We start from the raw sequence: 19692 nt of genomic DNA, 5'->3' as shown, positions 1-19692 counted from the left end.
TTTCGAAGTACAAGAGCTAAGGCAAGTACACCGTGAAAAATAAAAGAACTTCAGGACTTATCTGACCACAACGTACAATTCAAGTTGAATTCTTTCGACCGGGCGCATCACCGGTGGCAAACCCGGGGAAGGCTAGCATAAAGCTATCGCTGCTTGTTGTGCCCATCTTCTTTACACTAATTGCTGTTCTTTCTTGCACCTTTGGCTCTCCATATCTCGATCGCATTCAACTTAGTTATGCAACGAGTTTTGGCTGAAATTTTTGTCAGGGTTGCATACTCAAGGATCCTGAGCTGCTTCGTGGTGACAGCACTTGCAGATGTCATGCTTTTTTAAGGATAATTGCTGCACATGGCCGTTGATTCATTTAAGGCTTCGAGTTTTTTCAGGAAGAGTACATCTTAAGGAGTGAGCAGTGCGGTGCACCTTCAGGTGCAAAGCTACAGGCTTGACAGAGTCTACTGTTTTGCTTGGTCAGGTGGCGCGGAGAGGCTTCAGAAAATTGCGCTTGGTGGGCAGATGTTGCACCTTCAACAAAACTGGGCAGTTCTAATAAGTGAGACTCTTAATTCACATTTAGGAGCTGCCATACTTTGGACAGAGCCATGCACACCTATGAAAGCACCTGTCTTTAGTGGAAAAGGAGATATACGCCTTGCTGATTGAATTGTTGATTCTTGCTTGTACGCGTGACAGGGAGGCGGGGGAGCATGCATCAAGACTAAGGCAAGATCAAGTTGGGGAGAAGGTGAGTGTCAGCTCTGCAAGTGCATGTGGAGGCGCCAGGCCTCTTCAACAAGATACATGAGCACTGCAGCATTGACGGAGATACAAGAGTGTTTTTAGAAAGAGAAAAACATCTCAAAAGTCTGCAATTTTGTAGAAAACTGGGAGTATTGTATCAGCTGGGTTTGGTTGAGCATATACTGCTGCATGCATGTGTTTGACGCACATTGCTGAAGAAATGTTGCTGCTGTACAGGAGAGAATGCGGCTGCCAGAAGGCGTCAGCTGGTCTTCAGTGGTGTCCCTTCAATTAAGGTAATGGCCAAGATCAAAACCTGTGGCCATACCCCTACACTTAAAATGCTTATACTGCACACCTCCACAGTGTGTTCCAAGTTGTTCAGGATGCCTTGTTTCCTCGCAGTTTGCGGTTGCAAGTTTCTAAGAGGATGTGCAGGTACTGGCGCACAAATCTGAGTTGTCGTTTGCCCTGCTTTGCTCAGGTGTCTTGGGGAGAAGGGGGCCCGGGCATGGGCAGAATTGCCACATACAGTGAATCCCAATCAGGGGAGTGCAGCACAGCGGAGGCTGCTGCAGCAGGGGACGTCCCCAGCGCTGCTGTCTTCCTACCCGGGGCAGGAGGCAGATTCTGCCGATTCGAATGCAGGTTCAAATCCGCAGCCGCTGTTTCCTCCTCCGCCGGCGCCAGCCAGGACCGACGCTGACGTGGCCGGCCAGCGGCTGCAGTTCTCACCCAACGCTGAGGTGCGCCACTCTTGCCGACATTGTTGTTGTCGTACCTCTGCACAACTTTTCTTCCATGGACGCTTGTCTTCAACTAATTTGGGGCGATGCTGCCAGGGAGCAACCGCCCTACTGCACAGAAGAGATGCCCTGCCGTGCTGATTGATTTTTGTCGATTCCTGCACGCTGATGGATGACAAGCATATTGCTTGCCTGTGCATGATGTTTCAATTCATTCATATATTTGGTCCCAGTAAATATTTTTCGGACTCTGTTGTTGTGCGCAGGCTGCCACATTCAGCGCGGTGGATGTGAATGGGGGGCCCTCGGTCACAGTCGTGGACAACAGCCCAGGTAGGGGCTCTGAGTCTTGTGGGTTTGCACGGGTGTTATGCAATGCAGGAGCCCTTTTGACTCTCTGGCAGTGATGTGTTGGCCGTTGATTAGAGCCGTATTTTTTGGGCTTCTGAAGCATCAATATAACAATGGTGCGCAGGCCTGCCTGCTCTCGGAGCATATCCTGGCGCGGCGTCGGCGGATCCAGTCATCTCTGCGCCGCCGGCATTCCCAGACTTTGCCTCGCCCGACACGGCCGGCGCCGCCGGCCCGCCTGCGGAGCAGGGAACACCGCCGACCGCAGTCTTCAGCAATGCGGCGGACGCGGCGGCTGCACCGGTGCCGGCCGCGGTGCCGACAGCTGCGCCGCAGGCGGCAACGGCAGCTGCGCCGCAGGCGGCAATGGCAGCTGTGCCGCCTGCTGCTGCCGCTGCGGTACCGCCACCGCAGGCAGCGGCCGCTCCCAAGGGAGCAGCTGCAGCCGTGCCGCCCAGTGCTGCAACAGCAAAGGCGCCGGCGCAGGCCACACCTGTGCCGACACAGTCGCGGACGCCAACACCAGCAGCAACGCCCACCGCCAAGGCCCCCGCAAAGGCTGCAGCAGCCCCCACTCCGTCGGCCAGGCCTCCGGCGAAAGCGGCGCCGGCAACAATTCCTGCACCCACATCCAAGGCAGCAGCCGCTCCAAGTCCTCAGGCAACACCAGCTGCGCAGCCGCCAGCGGCAGAGTCGGCCACAGCAGTGCCAGACTTGGCCGGACTGTTGACAGAAGCAGCTCCTGCACCCGCGCCTACATCAGCGGATGAGGTCGCAGCGGCGCTGAGTCAGTTCTCGCCGGGGGCGCTGGCCCCGGTGACTCAGCAGAACCTGAGCTCGCTCGCGTCAGCGGCCGGCCAGGACCACAGCAGCGTCAACGGGCAGAACCTCACCGCCCTCGGCGGTGCGAACGTTGGCGGGCTCGTGGGCTCTGCGTTGGGTGGAGGCAATACCCTCGCTCCTGCGCCGGCGCCGCTCGCGGCACAGCTTATCAACAGCGTCGTACCGCCGTCTGCCGCCATCCCGACGCCTGATCAGACGCCTGCCAGCGCAGCAGCAGCCACTACTGCGGCTGAGCCGCCCACTGCAAAGGCAGCACTGCCTCCTGCACCAGCTGCAGCAATTACAGACGAGGCAGCGGCCGCAGCTGCGCTGGAGAATCTGGCGAACCAGGCGAGCTCGCCTGCGCAGGCGACCGACGCGGCCCTGGCGGCCGCACTCGCTGCAGCCGCCACGCCGCCAGCTCCAGCGCCTCGGCCCGCTGCGGCCCGCAAGCCTTCCGCGCCCATACCAGCGCCGCTGAAAGCGCCGGCTCGCGCACCAACCCGCGCACCAGCGGCAGCACCAAAAGCTACCGCTCCGGCCCCGCGAGCGGTCAAGAGTAATACCGCGGCCCCGCCTGCGCAGCCGCCAACGGCAGAGCCGGCCCCTGTGCCTGCGGCGTCCACGGATGACTCATCCGCTGCAGCGCAGGATCTGGCGGAGGCGGCCAGTGCACCAACACCAGCACAGGGCGCCGACGACGCCGCGGCACTGGCGGCAGCCCTTGCTGCAGCCAATACGCAGCCTCCAGCACCCGCGCCAGCGCCGGCGCAGTCAACTGCGGCCCCAACACCCATGCTGGCGGCGGCAGACGCCGCCGCGGCCGCTGTTGCGGCCCTTGCGGCGGCCAGCCAGGCTCCGGGGGCCTCTCAAGCCGCTGTTGATGCTGCAATCGCCGGCCAGCTGGCTGGCGCACCGGCCCCCAGCCCGGCCGGTGGCCCCGCTGCGAGCGGCATTACACCGACCTCGGTCGCCCTCGCACCGTCCTTCTACGACTCCATCGGGACCGGTGGCGCTCGCAGGAAATCACCGGTGCCAGCAGCAGTACTTGCGCCGTTGCTTGCCCCTGCTCCGGCACCAGTATTGGTGCCTGCGGCAGCTCCTGTGCCTGCACCAGTAGTGACCCCAGCTGCTGCGCCTGGTGGCTTCGGCAGCGTTGACGGAGCGCCTGCTCCTGCCGCCACTGCGCTGTCACCGGCCGCCGCGGACACCTACGGGACGGACGCGGACGCGGCCCTGGCAAATGCAGCGCTCCAGAATCTGTACGCGCCGCCGCCCCTGCTGCCGGCTGCAGTACCGGCACCTGCCCCTTCGATGGTGTTCCCTCCCAGGGTGGCCCCAGCACCAGCGCCCGCAAGGAACCCACGCGTGTCGTCCTCGTCCCTGGCAGACTCTCCGCTCGCAGCGCCGGAGCAGCCGCCCCCGTACGCACCGCCGCCGCTTGGCAACGTGACGCTCACCTTCACGCCGCCGGCAGGGCCGGCGGAGGACATCGGTTACTACCCCGGTGATCCCAACGCGCCCCCGGCCGCGCCAGAACTGGCGCTGGCCCCGGCAGGCGCCGCCATCCCGGCCGCTGCGCCGGCCCCGGAGCCCAGCATCACCGAGATCGGCGGCGGCGCAAGGCGGCCAACGAAGCCGGCCGCGCCCGCGCCCGCTCCCGCTGCCGGAGCGCTCCCTTCGCCACAGCTCGCGCCTGCGCCAAGCCTTGCCGCTCCTGTTAGCGCTCCGGCCCCGGCCCCGGAGGCCGCGGCGTTCGGCGGCGTCCCTGCACCGGCCCCGGGGCCTATTTTGGCACCTGACCTGGCTGCAGCGTTCCCTCCAGCAGCAGCAGAGGGCACGCCTGTACAGGCACCGGCACCGGCTGCTGTATCGGCGGCGGCGCCTGCGCCGTCGGTGGCGGCTGCACTGGCGCCCGGACCGGCAGGGCAGCAGGTGGTGAACCTGGCGCTGTCCCTGGACAGCCCAGGGCTAGCCAACCTGTCACCCGCCAACAAGGCCGCCATCCAGCAGGCGCTCGCCAAGCAGCTCAACCTTGGTGCGCATCTTACCACTCAATTTTAGATTGCATCTCTTTTAGAACTGCGTCCGTCACTGAACTCTGCATTCCTCCCTGCAGCAGTTTGACTTGTGCCCTTCAGTCGGATTTCTGCTCCGAGTTTAGCTGGAATTCGTCGTCCCCTGTCGACCATGCATGACAACCAACAGTTGATATTATTCTGATAAAAGTTGTTGTGCGTGGTGCAGCTCCGGAGCAGATCATGGTGGTGGGGGTGCGCTCTCCAGGCTCAGTGCCGACGCGGCGGCGCACGATGCTGCAGCAGGCGGGGCAGACCAGCCAGGCCAGCGTGGTGGACGTCCAGATCAGGCCTGCGCCAGATCAGGTGCATCCAACATTCAAATCTTGTGCAGGACAGGAGCTGCCGCTGCATGCCCTTAGACAGTCTCTGGTCAGGCAAAAGTATGTAATTGAGGTTGAGGAGGGATGCATCAAGAGGAAGTGAATTTGATGCATTTGTGGTTGATCTTGCTGGCAAATTGCAGAAAGGGAGGACGTCTTGACTCAGATCCCACCTGTCACCCGCTGATGTGTCTGTGATTGTTTGCTTGTAGACGGCGGGCGTGCTGGCAGCTCTCTCACAGGGCTCGTTCCCAGCTGCATTCAAGGACCAGCTGGCCAGCGCTGGTGAATTTCTCTCACCACTTCCTTGTGTACTGATGGGTGTAGTTGATCCTGATGTGCTCTTGGCCAAAGTTCATCCTTGCCTCGGCGCGCTATGCATGTTACAGCCTTCGGACCGCAGCAATGTTCACTGCGACCTCTGCAAGGATGCTGCAGCTCTGAGAAACCTCTTATGGTTCAGGTCTGCCGGTCCAGTCAGCAGGGGTGGCTGCGGTGAGCCAGAGCGTTGCACCCCCTGTGATCCCCTCACCCCCATCTCCTGAGGAGAGGAAAGAGCTCGAGAACGATGCCGCCCTGGTTGGCTACAACCTCAAGATGATCAGGGTGCGGGCACAATCCTCTGCTTTGTATGTATTCCTCTTTTGTTAGGAATCCAGATGAGCTCTAGATGGGGCACTCTATTACAGCATGCACAGCAGGGATAGGTGATGGCAGGCCTGGCTTGGATTTGTCCAGCGCAGGAGTCACTCCATAGCAGTGCTGTGCATGCCCTCAGAATTTGTTATTGATTCAATGGTTGATTACATGGCTTCTCGATCTGCTTCTTCCTACGGATATGTCATCAGCTGTGAGTTTCAGAATTGTTGTGAACTGCATCTGTCCCTTGGGGATCCATGCTGCAGTAATGCCGCCAATCACAAGCTGAGGAGATGCTATACCATATCATGCTGATAGAACTTGCTGTATATTAATTACCCCTAATGCTGATGTAGTGGACATGCGTCGCATCGTTTCTTGGTTGACTGTCTCAAGTGTGTGGCTGTGCGCAGATCCACGGCTGGCTCATGTTTGCAGCCTTCGTCATCTTCCTGCCATTTGCCATCCTGACGGCGTTCGCCTTCAAGAACTGGCAGCCATACTGGTTCTACGTCCACATCACTGCCATAGTGCTAGCGCTGGTCTCAGCGGCGGCTGGCCTGGTTGTGGGCTTCACTCTAATCAATGATGACACGTATGAGTGGGTACACAAATGGGTGGGGACGGCTGTTGTGGCCGCTCTCCTGATCCAGGTAAGCACACCATTATTTTTAAATCAATTTTTAAGTTACAAATTTCTAAAAACATAAAAACCAAAACCAAATAAACAATCTAAACAAAATGCGAACCACCCTTGGCCAGCCTGTACTATTTTACATGTCTTGTGGCCCAGTGATTGGCGCAGCTTGCTATTCATTTGCATGTGTGTTTTCAGCAGAAGTGCCCAGCACTGCCAAAGCTGTATTGCAGGAAGGATTAATACTGGTCCCTTCGCCCCAAGAGCGGGGTTTTTCTATGTCAGGAACAGACTTTTGCACTGCATGCAGACCTGGCTTTGCCTTGCTATCAGGGTTTTGGGCATTGTTCTACAAAGAAAGCTGAGTCACGGCGCATGCAGTTGCGCCCTGTGCATCACCACAGAAAATTTTCTGTGGAGCACAGCGTGAGGGCGTTCTAATTTTGTGACCGTGCAGGTTGTTATTGCCTTTTTGGTGCGGCCACCGCCGGACTCGAAATTCAGGAAATACTGGAACATGGGGCACTATTGGTGGGGCCGCTTCATTCTGGTGGTCTCTCTGGGCAATTTCTTCTTTGGGCTCTGGATGCTGCACTCCACTCCACTGTTCTACATCGTCCCCACCGCGATCCTGCTCTTCTGGTGTTTCGTCGGCATTGTCAAGGTGTGCTCCCTTTCCCTTTTCAGCGATGCATCAGAGCCCCAGTCACCTTCCCATTTGCTGCGCCGTTTTCATATCCCCATGCTGCTGTAGCATGCCTGCCCTGACACTTTGCGGAAGGGCTTAACACTTTTGGTCGAATCTTGGTGTGGCAATGTATGGGAAGAGTGGGCATGCAGGCTTGCTTCACAGCGCAACGAGTGAGTTGATCATAGTCAAGCTCTCCCAGGGAATGCACAGGTTGTGCAGAGGAGCCACCAACACGGCTTGAGCTGTGCCAGGAAATGTGCAGAGGATTAAGGTTGTGTGTGCTGTCCTGTCGCAGGAGCTGTTCAGCTGGTCGCGGCTAGGCTCGCGCAAGAATCGCACCAACGCGGCAGAGACGCTGCGCATGGACTACCACATGCGCGGCGGCCCGCGTAAGCCCATACAGGAGCTCTACTCTGCTCCGGTGCCGGGCAACGGCGCCTCGCTGCACACCCGGCCGAGCTACATGGGGGCTGGAGGCAACGCCGCATACGGCAACCCCCACAGCGGCGGCAGCAGCGGCTGGACGGAGCTGAGTACGGCGGTGAACAGCCAGGGGGTTGCACCAGGGGGACCGCAGAAGGGAGCGGCGGCGGGGGGACCCGGGGGACCGTCGATGCCACCGAGCGCGTTTGCGGCGCCGGGCCGGGTGGATCCGGGGGACTGGGGGGACGAGGACGGGGGCCCCCTGCGCGATGCCGGGGGGCCCAGCGGCAGCAACCTGCCGCGGCCGCCGCTGCATCCGCTGCCCAGCCACGGGTCGTTCTCCTCGCAGCTGCCGCCGCGGCCAAGCGAGCTGCTCAAGGTGCGTTTGTCTCTGCGTCTGCATTAATCCATGCACAACACGCTGCAGAGGGTTTGGTTGTGGGTCGCGAACGCTGCAGTGCAGACCTTCAAGAGCGCCATTACTTGTGCCCTTATAGCCCAACCCCGCCTCCTTCATGTCTGGCATTTACTGGGGCTGGTAGGGCTTCAGTATCTCACAGAAGCATAGCCCTGGCAAGGAATTGACAGATAATTATATCTGTGATTTTGTACTATTAAGCTGACAAATGATTCTGGGACTGCAGGAGGGCAAGGTGGGGGCGGGGGAGCAGATAATAGCGCGGCGGCGGAACCGGCGGCTGGTGCCGGAGGGCGTGCCGCTGAACAGCCGCCTCAGCGGGGGGCTCAGCGGCAACCTGGACGCCAATATAGGCAAGCGCGCGGCTGATGCTTATCGCCCCCGGCCGCGCCCCTCGCGCATTCTGTCAACGCCCCCCGAGGAGATGTTTGGGGACGAGGACAGTCCCCCTGCCCACACGGGGAGGCCTGCGGCAGGCCACAACGGGCTGCAGGGATCACCCACTGAAAGCAACCAGAGCACGGACGAGAATGACCTCCCGCCGGCTGTGAAGGCCCGGATAAACTCGTACTACAAGTGAGCGGGCCTCAGCTGTGTGCTGGCACCGCCGCCCTTGTCTGGAGTACTTCGTGTGTGACTGCCTAGCAGTCTGAGCTTGGCACATTGTTTCAGGGATGGCACATAGGCTTTTGCGACTGTACATGTATGGGTGGCTTTGCCACGACAAGCAGATCAGGGTCGCAAGGCTGCATTGTCTTCTGGATCAAAGAAGCAGATCGTTGGATGTTTGGACAGGCATGCTTGTCATTGGTCTGTTCAGCAAATATGGTGAACTCAAAGGACAAGAACAATCATATGTGGCGAGGATACAGAGAGGGCATTGTTGTACTGAATCCCCAATTGTGTCTGACCTAATCACATTGCACACATGCCAACCTGCTCTTTTCTCTATAGACCCTCGGTTGGGGCCACGCGCTGCAATGCATGAAATAAAGTGCCCTGCAACTCTAGATGCTGAAAACTGGATCTAGCAATGATTGAAGGCGCCGCTCACTTTGCCTATGAGGGTGTCCACTTTGGATCCGGCATGTTCTTTACTTTTGTTGATACAGCCGAGCACTGTAAGAATCAACGGTGAACACGTCCAGTATCATCAGCAATTTTCAATATGCTCTTGAGACACATCACACCATTATGCTCACAAGGGTGCCAAATCCGGCATGCCATGGCATGGATTTGCGCAAATCCCTCCGCTAGTTGATCCTGGGAAATAAAGCTTTGTGAAGACAAAGCAGGCTTCAGATTTTCCTTCTTCTGTGCATTGCTGGGCACACAATTGATTGACATTCTACGTAGTATACTGTACAAACGGCAGACGACTCAAACAATCCCATTGAATCGGGGAGATCCATCAATTGAGATGCCCATCTCTCTTCTGTGGGGTGTGCATGCAAGCACAGGGCATCTAATATGGCCCTGCCCCGCAGGCTGACAATGCAATTGGCTGGGAGAACCCTAAACAGCCCCCAAGCATGGTAACTATCACAGGCCCCGCCACAGCCCTATCAATGCCATTCCTCTCCTAACAGCAGAACCACTTTTCCTCTTTGTGACAAGAGAGAGAGACAAGAGTTCTCCCAAATACCTCGGCTTTTCTTGAGCATGGCACCAGTCAGAAGACTCTATGACAGCCCCCTGTCACATCTGGTGGCCTTCGAGGTGGTCATTGCCGTGGCCAACAGCACCACCCACAGCAATTTCCTCCATCACCTCAAAGAACTCATTGTCATGGGGATGCGCAATGTTGCCATTCACCTGCGCACAAAATATCTGCTCAGCTGGGCAGCCTCTACATTGCCAACCACCTGCATGCATGTCACGCCAATCATGCAGGCATGGGACCCTGCATCTTTTGAAGTGCTGCGCTTAGCTTCAGATCTAGGTGAGGCATAGACTGTGTCGCGCATGTCAGCAACAGCTCAGGCACCCGAGAAATTGAGCTAAATAGGTTCATACAGGGCAGTTTGTGGGAGAGCGGCATTGGGCATCCTCGCTGTGCAAGCAGGACCGCAAAATAACACATCTTCTGCAGAGGTGTTACCTGCTCGTGTGGAGGCAGCTCCTGGGGCTGCGGAGGATCTGCGTTGGCGTGGTGATGCCGCAACGTCCAGGGGATTGGCAGACGGTAGAGCACCTCCAGCTCTATCACCGCGTTGCACATCGGGCACGTGGGCTGCCGCCCCTGCCTGCACCCGCCAAAACCCACCGCACACCTCAGCCGCCTGACACATCTCATCTTGCCAGCCGGTGCCGCAGCACCGTACAAGTTCTGCAGGGACTGCGAGTCTTGCAGCAGAAGGCTACAGCACCAAGACTTGCAGTTGGACCAGACAGGGCTAAAAGACCACCATGCCTTGATAAGCATTGAAAATGGCTGAGATGTTTTCACCTTGCATAGTCTGAAAGTGTTAGTTACAACACCAAAATAATGCTTCTTAACATATTTGCTGCCCAAAAGCAACCCATAGCACACCCCAGTCCAGCTGAGAAGCAATGGCATGTGTTCCGTTTATGAGATTAATTTCCGTGCCAGCTACATGCAGGTTTGGCCGCGCAGCCTGCGCTATACAGAAGCAATTGGCGTGTGAAAAAATGCCCTGTGAAATAGGCCGCACCCGTGGCACTGGACGAGCCACTGCTTGATGCAGGCCTCGTGAAAGGCGTGGCCGCACAGCAGCGACTTGCCGGGCGCGTGGGCCGGCACAGCGTGAAGCGCGGCCAGGCCGGGGCCGCCGGCGCCCATGAGCAGCATCGGCGCGCGCGGCATGGGCGCCCCCATCTCCGACCAGCACACCGCGCAGTTGTTGTTCATGCGCTCTATCTGCTCCTCCGTCGCGTCCTGCGCGCACACACCTTTCACTGTTGAAGCAAGGGTTGCTATAATTCTGTCACTGGCGGGCCGGATGCCCTGCATGACTGTGTGACAGGATGAAGCAAGTTGCTGCATGCTTGCGCCTGCGGGCCGGGTTGATCACATGCCTGTACCACAGGACGAGGTGCTCTTTGAGAATTACTTGCAGCGCACATTATGCAGAAGCTATGGCGCGGTGTGCACCCTCACACGGACATTGAGCATGCCAAAAGACAATGATGAATTTCTGTGTCGCTGTCCTCATTTAAGTTTGGAATTCTGTGCAGGTGCAAGGGCCAATGAGGGTGCGTACCTGGAGTCCCATGGGCCGCACGATGGTGGAGTGCTTGCGCAGGGACTCCCACAGCTGCTGCACGGAGGCGCCCCAGAACACGACCGACACAAACGTGGAGAACACGAAACCCGCGCCATACAGCCAGCAGATGGCCGGGAAACTGTACAGGATCACCTGCGCATACGCAAACACATCTTGCAACCCTCTCTTCATCAATCCCTGTCCTTGGCAAATGCCGTTGGCATGAAAGAGGTATCGGGAACATCTGGATTGCAGGCTCCCAAGGTTTGAAAGGCCATTGGCATCTGCAAGGTGTTCACTAGCTGAGCATGCAGTCTCTATGCCATTATAGACAGGACCATGCCACAACTCGCACACAAACACACGTTGCTAAGTGATGCGCCCCTACTCGAGCATGCTGGCAGCGCAAAGGGAAGCCGATCACCATAGAACTGACGATTGCTGCAGCACAATCATCAAAACTGAGTGCTGGACAAACCAACCCTGCCTGATTCGGCAGACCTTGGCCCTTGCATGCCACATGTTACACGCGCATTAGTAATTGAGAGGAGCGCGCTTCTAAGATTGGAAGCGCATTAGTAAGCGTGAGGGTCTGCGCACCCGTTGGAAGAGGGTGGAGAGGCGGTGGTTGAGCCGGATGAGCAGGCGCGCGCCGCGGGGCACGTCGTCCCGGAATATCAGGTACGAGGCCAGCACGGAAATAAGGACAAAGAACTTCTCGCAGGACAGGCGCATGATGGCGAGCGCAATCTCCACCAGAGGGATCAGTTCGCGGTGTTCCCTGCCTCGCATCCGCGCCATCTCCGTGCCATGCTTCTGCAGCTTCCTGCGCATTGTGCCACGCCCAATATGTGAAACTTGTCATGTGCAGCAAGAGTGCGAGCTAACATCACCGACTGACATCAGGCTTACAGCCACCAGGCATACAGTATTAGCTCAACACTACAAACCCAGGAAGCTGGTGCTCACTGCCACAGCAACCATTCTCAATCGCAACTCCTCTGTTGGACCACCTCAAACCCATACAGAGAGAGCACAGACCCACATCAAGAACTGCAACCACCTTGTGTGATCTACAGCACAAATGCGGCCTGACACCAGTGCATGATACCCGGCATACAGCCACCAACCATGCAACACTGAAAGCGTCAAGCTCAAGATGTAGAATAGACAGGTCCGAGCTGCATTTATTTTCCAAAGTGCAGGTCTCCACTCATAATCTGCGCCCCGGCATTTCTAGAAGCTTCACAATTTTTCAAGTATTGCGCGTGAGTAGGAACCCCCAGAAGCTGATATGAGCGCACCTTCTCAGCAGCTCCATGTTGTCGCAGCCCTTCTGCCGGAAGGCCACCTCCAGCCCTCCGAGTGGCCCCTGCAGCCCCCAGGGCCCCCCCTCCGGCGGCACCGCCGCAAACTGGCCCCCGGCCAGGCCCTCCAGGATGGCCGGCGTGCGCGCGTGCGCCTCTATCTGGTGCTCCAACCTCAGCGGCACTATCAGCGCGTTGCTTGCTGCCATCGCTGCTATCGCCACCACCACCGCCAACACCCTCACGTTTGCTCTGCGCACCGGTGGTGACTCAGGAGATCACTGGAGGACGAAGCAACTTTCTATTCTGTCCACCTATTGCTGTGATAGGGCTTTCAATAGCTAAAGCTGTCACCATGTCTCCCATCCAAAGCTCCACAGTTCTTCGGCATAAGCGCTTTGACCGAGAGTCCAGTTGTCTGCATGAATGAGTACCTTGCACAAGGTCTGAGGACGCCTCAGTAGAATTGAAGAGACCACCCACAGCAGGTTTGTTCAGCATTCTTGATCAAGGACTTTGTTTCTTGAGTAACGGTGTGAATTGGCGCGCACCGGAGCCGCGGTATCAGCTTCCGCTGCTCAGGGCCGGGCACCCAGCCGCCGCGCAGGATGCAGGGCGCCAGATCGGGCTCCACCTCAGCCGCTGCGGCCCCCCCATGCGCCACCACCGCCCTCCCCGGCGGCATCGCCAGAATCTTCAGCCGAGCGCACAGAATCTGCAGAGATCACACACACGCGCACCCTCAGGATCCCAACATTTCTTTATTTTTCCACTTGTTTTCCAAGAAGCGGAAGGCATCACATGCCCATTCTATCCTCTGCACAGGTGTCTGGAAGGAAGATCTCCTCCACAAGTCAGGAGGCCTTTCTGCACATTTTTTACTCAGGCAGGAATTTTCAGCCCAAGCTGAAGTCATGCTACAAGAGAAGGGGTAAGGGGTCCCTCACCTGCACACAGGGAAGGACAACCAGGAGTTCCATGGCAAAGTGGGGCAGCTCAAACATCATGCTGCTGCACTCGGCGCCCCACTGCTGCTCCCAGTTGTTGAGCCAGTAGGGGATCAGGCGCCAACACACGCTGATGAACGACTCCTTCGTCACCACCTCCTCTCCTGCACCCCAAACCCATCAGCCTTTGATCATTTTCCACTGCTCTGCCAAGGCCGCACGTGTGACTCTTTTGCCTGGTGAAATGGGTATCTTACTTGGCCCAACTATATGGGGAAGTTGCAGACAGAACTCATTGCATTGACCTCAAATGATCAGCAATGTAAGCATTTGGTCCATTGACAACTTTAGAGGCAGCAAATGCTGAACATCAGCTAGCACCTGGCAAGAGGCCGTCCATGCCAACCCTGATGGCCAGCTTTTGGAGACCCAATGCGCTGGACAGGACAAAGTTCCATAAGGTAAGCGCCTTCCCCCAGCCAGCTAGGTTCCACTTGAAGTCACAGGTGCAGAAACGCATGTCCTCTCCACAAAAGTAGTACACGTCTCCCCAACTCTGCAGCAGCGCGGACGCTTCAGTGCCCAAAGAAGGTGTGATGCGTTGATGCTCTATTTCTTTTTTGCAACATGCACAAATGTGAGCCAAAATGTTCTGTTCTGAAGAGAAGCATGCAAGTGCACATCAAGCCTCTAAAAGCAGGTATACTAAGACCCAGTGGACGCACCTGAAAAGTTCTGTCGATGACCAGCACATAGTACATGAAGTGTACAATGCTGAGAAGGCCCCATATCAGATGATGCCTGTCCCAGCGGCCCATGTTGCCCAGCCCTTGGGCAAACACATACGAGAGCCATATGCACAGGGATACTGCTGCCCAGGAGAGCGGCCCAGAGCCCAGCAGTAATTCCGATGGTGTCAGGATGATCATACTATAAAGCCCAAATGAACCCGAGATGGTTAGTTGTGGTCATGTCAGCAATCCTTCCTGACATTCATTCCCCAATTTTCCTGTGCTTCAAGTTGTACCATCAGAAGTGTGTTTTAGCTTGAAGGCTTTGGTGCGCTCGATGACACGTCAAAGAGCCTAGTTGACGAGCTTTCTCAGTTGATGAGACAAAAGTTTGCCAGCAGGTTGCAGTAAACCTTGCAACCGCGTGGGTCTTTGCTCGACCGGCCTGCTGGTAGGATTCGAAATACGAATACCAGATTGCTTTGTAAGAATCCTTTTCAACCGGTGCATTGGAATTTCCGATGGGACATCGTGGAGAGCGCTAAGGAGGCAACGCCGTTTGCAAATTCCAAAGGAACGATCGAGGAAGCTGCCTCAGAAGAGCAGTGAAGAGACAGAACGACAGTAAGATCTTCTGACATCCTTGGAAAGACGGGTCCCCCATCGCAGTCTCATACATCAGCAGAATTTCTGCGTTTCTGTAGAGGCCTCGGGTGCAAAGCAGCGCCTCCTGTTATGGGCAGTACTAGCAGCAAATGTGATCACAGTGGCGCCTCAAAGGTCCGAAGTCCCTCGTGACATGCCCTATCTCAGTGAATTTCTTAGCTTTACATCAATCAGTATGATATTATTTCTGTGTCTGGGGATCTGCAGGTGAAAAAGTCGACAACGTTACAGTTCAGAGCCATCAAAGACAGGTTCAGCAGGCTCGAAGACGTTCAAAACGCCTTGAGGACGAACGGATTGGAGAGTTCTCAGCTTGTTGTGGGAATCGATTTTACCAAGGTGCAGTCGACCAGCTGGTCCCACTGTACAGCATTGCTGATGGACGTCAGTCCTAGTCAGCCCCTTTGCTAACTTTCTGCAACGGTCACCTCGCAATCCCCTTCTTCCACTATACGTCTTCCTCAATCATTTCAAGGAAGTACTGGCCATGGTTCAAGACCATGACTCCACTTGGCTTGGCTTGCAGAGCAACGAGTGGACAGGCAAGTATAGCTTTGGGGGCCTGAGTCTGCATCACGTGGGCCAGCAGCCCAACCCTTACGAGCAGGCATTCAGCATCATTGGCCGCACGCTTGCCCCATTTGACGATGACAACCTCATCCCAGCCTATGGCTTTGGAGACGGTGAGTAACACCCGATCACAGAGCTCAGTCAACCTCATCAATTTCCTGCAGATCAGACGTCTCTCCCTTACCATGATTCATATGGTGAAGTGATGAGTGCAGAGGTGTCAAGGAAGGGGCCTTCAGTGAGGAGCAATGGGTACAAACGAGTGATAATGTGGCTAGAGCATGTGCACAGTTGCAGGGTCAGCAGGAAATCCACCAAAAGTGCCAGAGATGTCACTATGGAATGACAAACAAAGCACCTGGCTCGTTCTCTAGAAGTGTCTCCACACTCAAAGCATGCTAGGACACGAAACAGTGTCTGAGAGTATGTGTGCGCGCAGCGTCCACTCATGACACCCACGTGTTCTCCTTCCTGCCCAACAGTCAGCCATCCCAGGGGCTGGATCAGGTCCTGTGGCGCTACCGCAGCATCGTGCCGCATGTCAAGCTGTCTGGGCCCACCAGCTTTGCCCCGCTCATCCACCAGGCGATCCGTGACACTGCTGCCTCTGGCATGCAGTACCACATCCTCCTGCTCCTTGCCGATGGGCAGGTGACCGCCAGGAGGGCCCTCGCCTCTGCAGGAATCCATGCGCTGCGTTGCATCTGATCATCCCAATCATTGTCAAATGTCTCGCTCTTTTGAGCGCTCAGAGGGTCCTTACAAGCTGCAGAACTGCTGCTATGCCTTTATGTCTTATATCTCATCGATATCATTTGAGAGCATGAAATGTGGGATGGCCAAGTGAAGGTCCAATAAATTGGAGTCCAGGGAGCGATGGCAGCGTCATCATGTGCAGTTGGCTCTGTCGGTCTGGATGGCCAATGCATGTGCGTTGTAAACTGAGGGTGTTTGACTGGCTGCAGGTGACGCGCAGTGTTGACATGGGTCCTGGCGAGTACAGCCCTCCAGAGAGGGCAACCATGGACGCCATAGTTGCCGCCAGGTGAAACTTCTTGCCTCCCATATCACTGCAAAGGACCTCTAGGATGTGCAGAAAGGCGGCTGCACAACATCCCTCAAGACTATGAAATATAGTGGCTGATGCGAGTTGAGCCCTGTGCTGCAGCTATTTCCCGCTGTCAATCGTGATGGTGGGACTTGGCGACGGCCCATTTGACACAATGCGCGAGTTTGACGACGCTTTGCCGACGCGCCGCTTTGACAACTTCCAGTTCGTCGACTTCACCTCGGTGAGCGCCCCCTCTGCTTGCATTGCTTCCAGTCAGACAGCCTGAAACTCTGGCCTGCACCGTATGGCAGGGGCATATTCAGAGTTTTGTGCACTCAGGCAGGCATTTTTTCAAACTAAAATGCCCACAGCTTTCTGTGTGGAGCAGTCCTTGCGGCGGCCAGCTTGAGGGAGTGTGTAGACTTTACTGCCTTGTGTGTCCTTCTGTAGGCAGGCACTTGGTAAAAATACTGCTGACGGAAGTTTGTGTGGCTGCGCAGCTCATGCGCGAGGCTGCAGGCATGCCGAGCGCGAGGGCCGAGGCGCTGTTTGCACTACGAGCTCTGATGGAGATCCCCGACCAGTACCGCACGATCATGCGGCTGGGGCTCATCGGTTCAACTCCCAACCCTAGCATCATGGCACGGTTGATGCCCCCCGCCCTGGGCCCCCCGCCGCCTGTTCTGGCCGCTGACACTGCGCTTTCCAGCGGCATTCCCTCCTCTAACCCCGTTGCCACCCATGGCAGCTACGGCAGCCCGAACGTTGCCCACTCCGAGGTAATCGTCTGTTGAACTCACAACTTCTATTGTCTTCGGTCACGACCAAAGCATACCTCATACCTCATACGTCTTGAAGTAGCACGAGTGCACCACAGTGTCCACTGCTTCCCCGGCTAATTGGCCAGTCATGCCTACAGTAAGTCGTGGGACGTTTGGAGTGCTTCTGAAATGCCATATGCAAATGAGATGGTCACCAGAGAACACCATGTTTGCAACATCAGGCCTGACGGGTGTGGATCTGCATGCTCGCAGGCTCTGAATGTTCCGCACCCCCTGTCGCAATTGAACGGGCCCCTTGCGGCCGCGGCAGCCCCGCTGCACCGCACAGCATTGTCCTCCAGCCGCGAGGACCTCATAGAGGAGCGCCTGTGCCAGGAGATGCGCCAGCAGCAGCAGGCATGCTCCTCCTGCCTTGCACTGCCTCACGCCTCTGTCCCTATGTTGACGCTTCTTGCCTCACACCACATTCCAATCCACCGGGCAAATTCCATCTGCCAAGTAGGGCGCTAGGGCACATGGCAGGCAGCAGGCCACCAAAGAATGAGGCATTTTTTTCTGTGTTTTGGTCTGTTCTGTGATTGCAATTGTGCATGCTTGGCGGCCGATCTATATCATTTAAGATGTAAGTAGGACCATCTTGTTGTCATGACAAGAGAACACTGTCACAGCAGACATGTTCATTGAGTTTGCGATGGGGTGTGTCCAGGCGCACAATCAGTACCCGACGCTCAGCTACAACGGAGCCACGGCACCGCCGCCGTCTGCGTATGCGTCTCCATCTGTGGCAGCCCCGGCGGGGCGGCCCATTGGGCAGGACAGCAGCGGCCACGGCCCCAGGCTGGACGAGGCCGAGGCCGACCCCATGTTCCTGTGCCCCATTACCCAGGTGCAGACCCTCTCCCTCCCCTGCACAATCTGCATGCCGATTTCAAGGGCATAAATTTTAGATGCAGGTCATTTCTCTCCCCTGCACAATCTACATGCCGGTTACAATGCTGTATATTTGGTGTAGAGAAGGCACGCAAAAGATGCGTGACTTTGGTGTTTCGCAAGTGGTTGCCGAGATGCTCACATGTTGCGGCATCTGCGGCTGAGCTTTCCTGCGTGCCTCATCAAGTATTGCAGCGTGCTCCGTCAGTGACTGGCTGCTTTGCTGAATTGAGAAATTGACACAACTTTGTTAGCTGTGACTGACAACGTTAAGCTTTGTTAGTCACAGCTTGACGTGGCGTGCGCAGTTGCATTAGCCGGCAAGCACACTGCTTGCAAACAACACCGATGAGCATCACACGCTCCAGGTGTGTGATGGTGCTGACCTTCATGCTCTTGCGTGCCCACAGGAAGTGATGAAGGACCCGGTGATGGCAGGGGACGGGTACACCTATGAGCGGCTGGCCATAGAGAGCTGGCTGGTCAACCACGCGACCAGTCCCATCACAAACAGCAAACTGCCCCACAAGCACCTCATCGCCAACCACAGCCTACGCTCAGCCATCATGGAGTGGCAGCACAAGCATGGCACGCAAACCTGACTAGGGCCGGGCCATCTCTCCTGCCAGAGGCTGCCTTTATGGATTGTTGAATCCTGCGTGACAGGGCCTGTTGAGATGGAGGCTAATCCGCGCCTGAAGAGAGTCTGTAGCTGTCAACGATACACAAGAATACAGGAATGCTATCTTAAAATAGCGCAGGCAGCCAGTGCCAGCGCAACAAATTTTGGACTGGTCCTTCTGTAATACCTTCTGCCCCTTGAATTTTGACATGTACTTGTTGCCTTCAGCAGCTGCAGTTGAGGCTTGTGAGAAATTTACTGGGAGAACTTGTGCTTGCAACCTGATGAGGGCCTGACTTAAAATACTCTGTGTGTTGCCTTTGGGATCTTCTTTACAGAGAGGGGGGTCGTTTTTATTTATATATTCATTAATATCAGCCGTTCTTGGAAGGCACATGTGTACAACGGTGAGTTTTATGACAAGAATTATAATTACGTGCCGGCAAACCCAAAGCCAAATGCCAAAGGGCATGCACGCAGAGAGAGTTTTATTATCGAATGTTGAGAGTGTCCACAGCTGGCAAACAACAAAGATGCTGCAGAATTTGCATGCAAAAAGCCATCATGGGTTCCAATCAGGCAACTCTTTTGTAACAAAGCCACTGTAGAAGATTATGCCCAACGCTATCTCTTCTCACTCCACACTGGAGATCTGATATGTGTACAGCAGTTTTCTCACCAATACTCTAAATCTCACCCTGTCGCAATATCACATAGCAGTGGCATATTTATTATTGTTTTGAAATAAGTCTGTTGTGGCTTCAAATTCGAAGTTCGTTGAGCCACACCAGTTCAGGAAGCGACTAAAAGAAATGCCGGTGATGGTCTCCCTGGTATTTCAGGTGCTGCATCTTCAGCACCGTCCTGGGCTGATTGCTCCGCATCGTTTCCTTTCGTCGGGGTCTGATTTAGTGTGGTGGGGTCAGGATTTACCCCTTGATACTCCTGCTGCCCAGCAGGCTGCTCCACATCCGCTGTCCCTAGCAC

The 19692-nt window shown here is 56.2% G+C and overlaps 5 protein-coding genes across 5 annotated transcripts; 4 read left to right on the top strand and 1 right to left on the bottom strand.

Annotated features, from left to right (window-relative positions):
- Positions 1–987: 987 nt before the first annotated feature.
- On the top strand, positions 988–8452 carry COCSUDRAFT_65830 (hypothetical protein; the record flags this gene model as incomplete). Its single annotated transcript, XM_005648778.1, has 11 exons — positions 988–1005; positions 1293–1490; positions 1757–1823; positions 1966–4701; positions 4911–5047; positions 5277–5349; positions 5528–5670; positions 6117–6356; positions 6798–7004; positions 7327–7833; positions 8099–8452. 11 exons carry the CDS (start codon positions 988–990, stop codon positions 8450–8452), a joined length of 4680 nt encoding a protein of 1559 aa, XP_005648835.1.
- Positions 8453–8458: 6 nt separating this feature from the next.
- Positions 8459–9007, top strand: COCSUDRAFT_33026 (hypothetical protein). The gene has a single exon (XM_005648777.1). It carries the CDS (start codon positions 8547–8549, stop codon positions 8901–8903), a length of 357 nt encoding a protein of 118 aa, XP_005648834.1. The 5' UTR covers positions 8459–8546; the 3' UTR covers positions 8904–9007.
- A 563-nt stretch (positions 9008–9570) lies between these two features.
- On the bottom strand, positions 9571–14282 carry COCSUDRAFT_83687 (hypothetical protein; the record flags this gene model as incomplete). The annotated part of the gene is made up of 10 exons (XM_005648870.1): positions 9571–9687; positions 9974–10118; positions 10548–10771; positions 11097–11252; positions 11700–11925; positions 12404–12658; positions 12958–13121; positions 13354–13517; positions 13735–13909; positions 14079–14282. 10 exons carry the CDS (start codon positions 14280–14282, stop codon positions 9571–9573), a joined length of 1830 nt encoding a protein of 609 aa, XP_005648927.1.
- Positions 10028–17165, top strand: COCSUDRAFT_14752 (Copine-domain-containing protein; the record flags this gene model as incomplete). Its single annotated transcript, XM_005648776.1, has 7 exons — positions 10028–10198; positions 14982–15089; positions 15277–15433; positions 15760–15971; positions 16286–16365; positions 16489–16612; positions 16872–17165. The coding sequence occupies 7 exons, from the start codon at positions 10028–10030 to the stop codon at positions 17163–17165; spliced, it is 1146 nt and encodes a 381-aa protein (XP_005648833.1).
- Positions 17166–18015: 850 nt separating this feature from the next.
- On the top strand, positions 18016–18685 carry COCSUDRAFT_14600 (U box; the record flags this gene model as incomplete). The annotated part of the gene is made up of 2 exons (XM_005648775.1): positions 18016–18039; positions 18494–18685. 2 exons carry the CDS (start codon positions 18016–18018, stop codon positions 18683–18685), a joined length of 216 nt encoding a protein of 71 aa, XP_005648832.1.
- Between the last annotated feature and the right edge of the window lie 1007 nt (positions 18686–19692).

This window comes from Coccomyxa subellipsoidea (assembly GCF_000258705.1).
Source record: "Coccomyxa subellipsoidea C-169, whole genome shotgun sequence".
Classification (NCBI taxonomy): domain Eukaryota; kingdom Viridiplantae; phylum Chlorophyta; class Trebouxiophyceae; family Coccomyxaceae; genus Coccomyxa; species Coccomyxa subellipsoidea.
The sequence above is the reverse complement of the archived record's forward strand: the minus strand, read 5'-3'. Positions and strand labels throughout refer to the sequence as shown.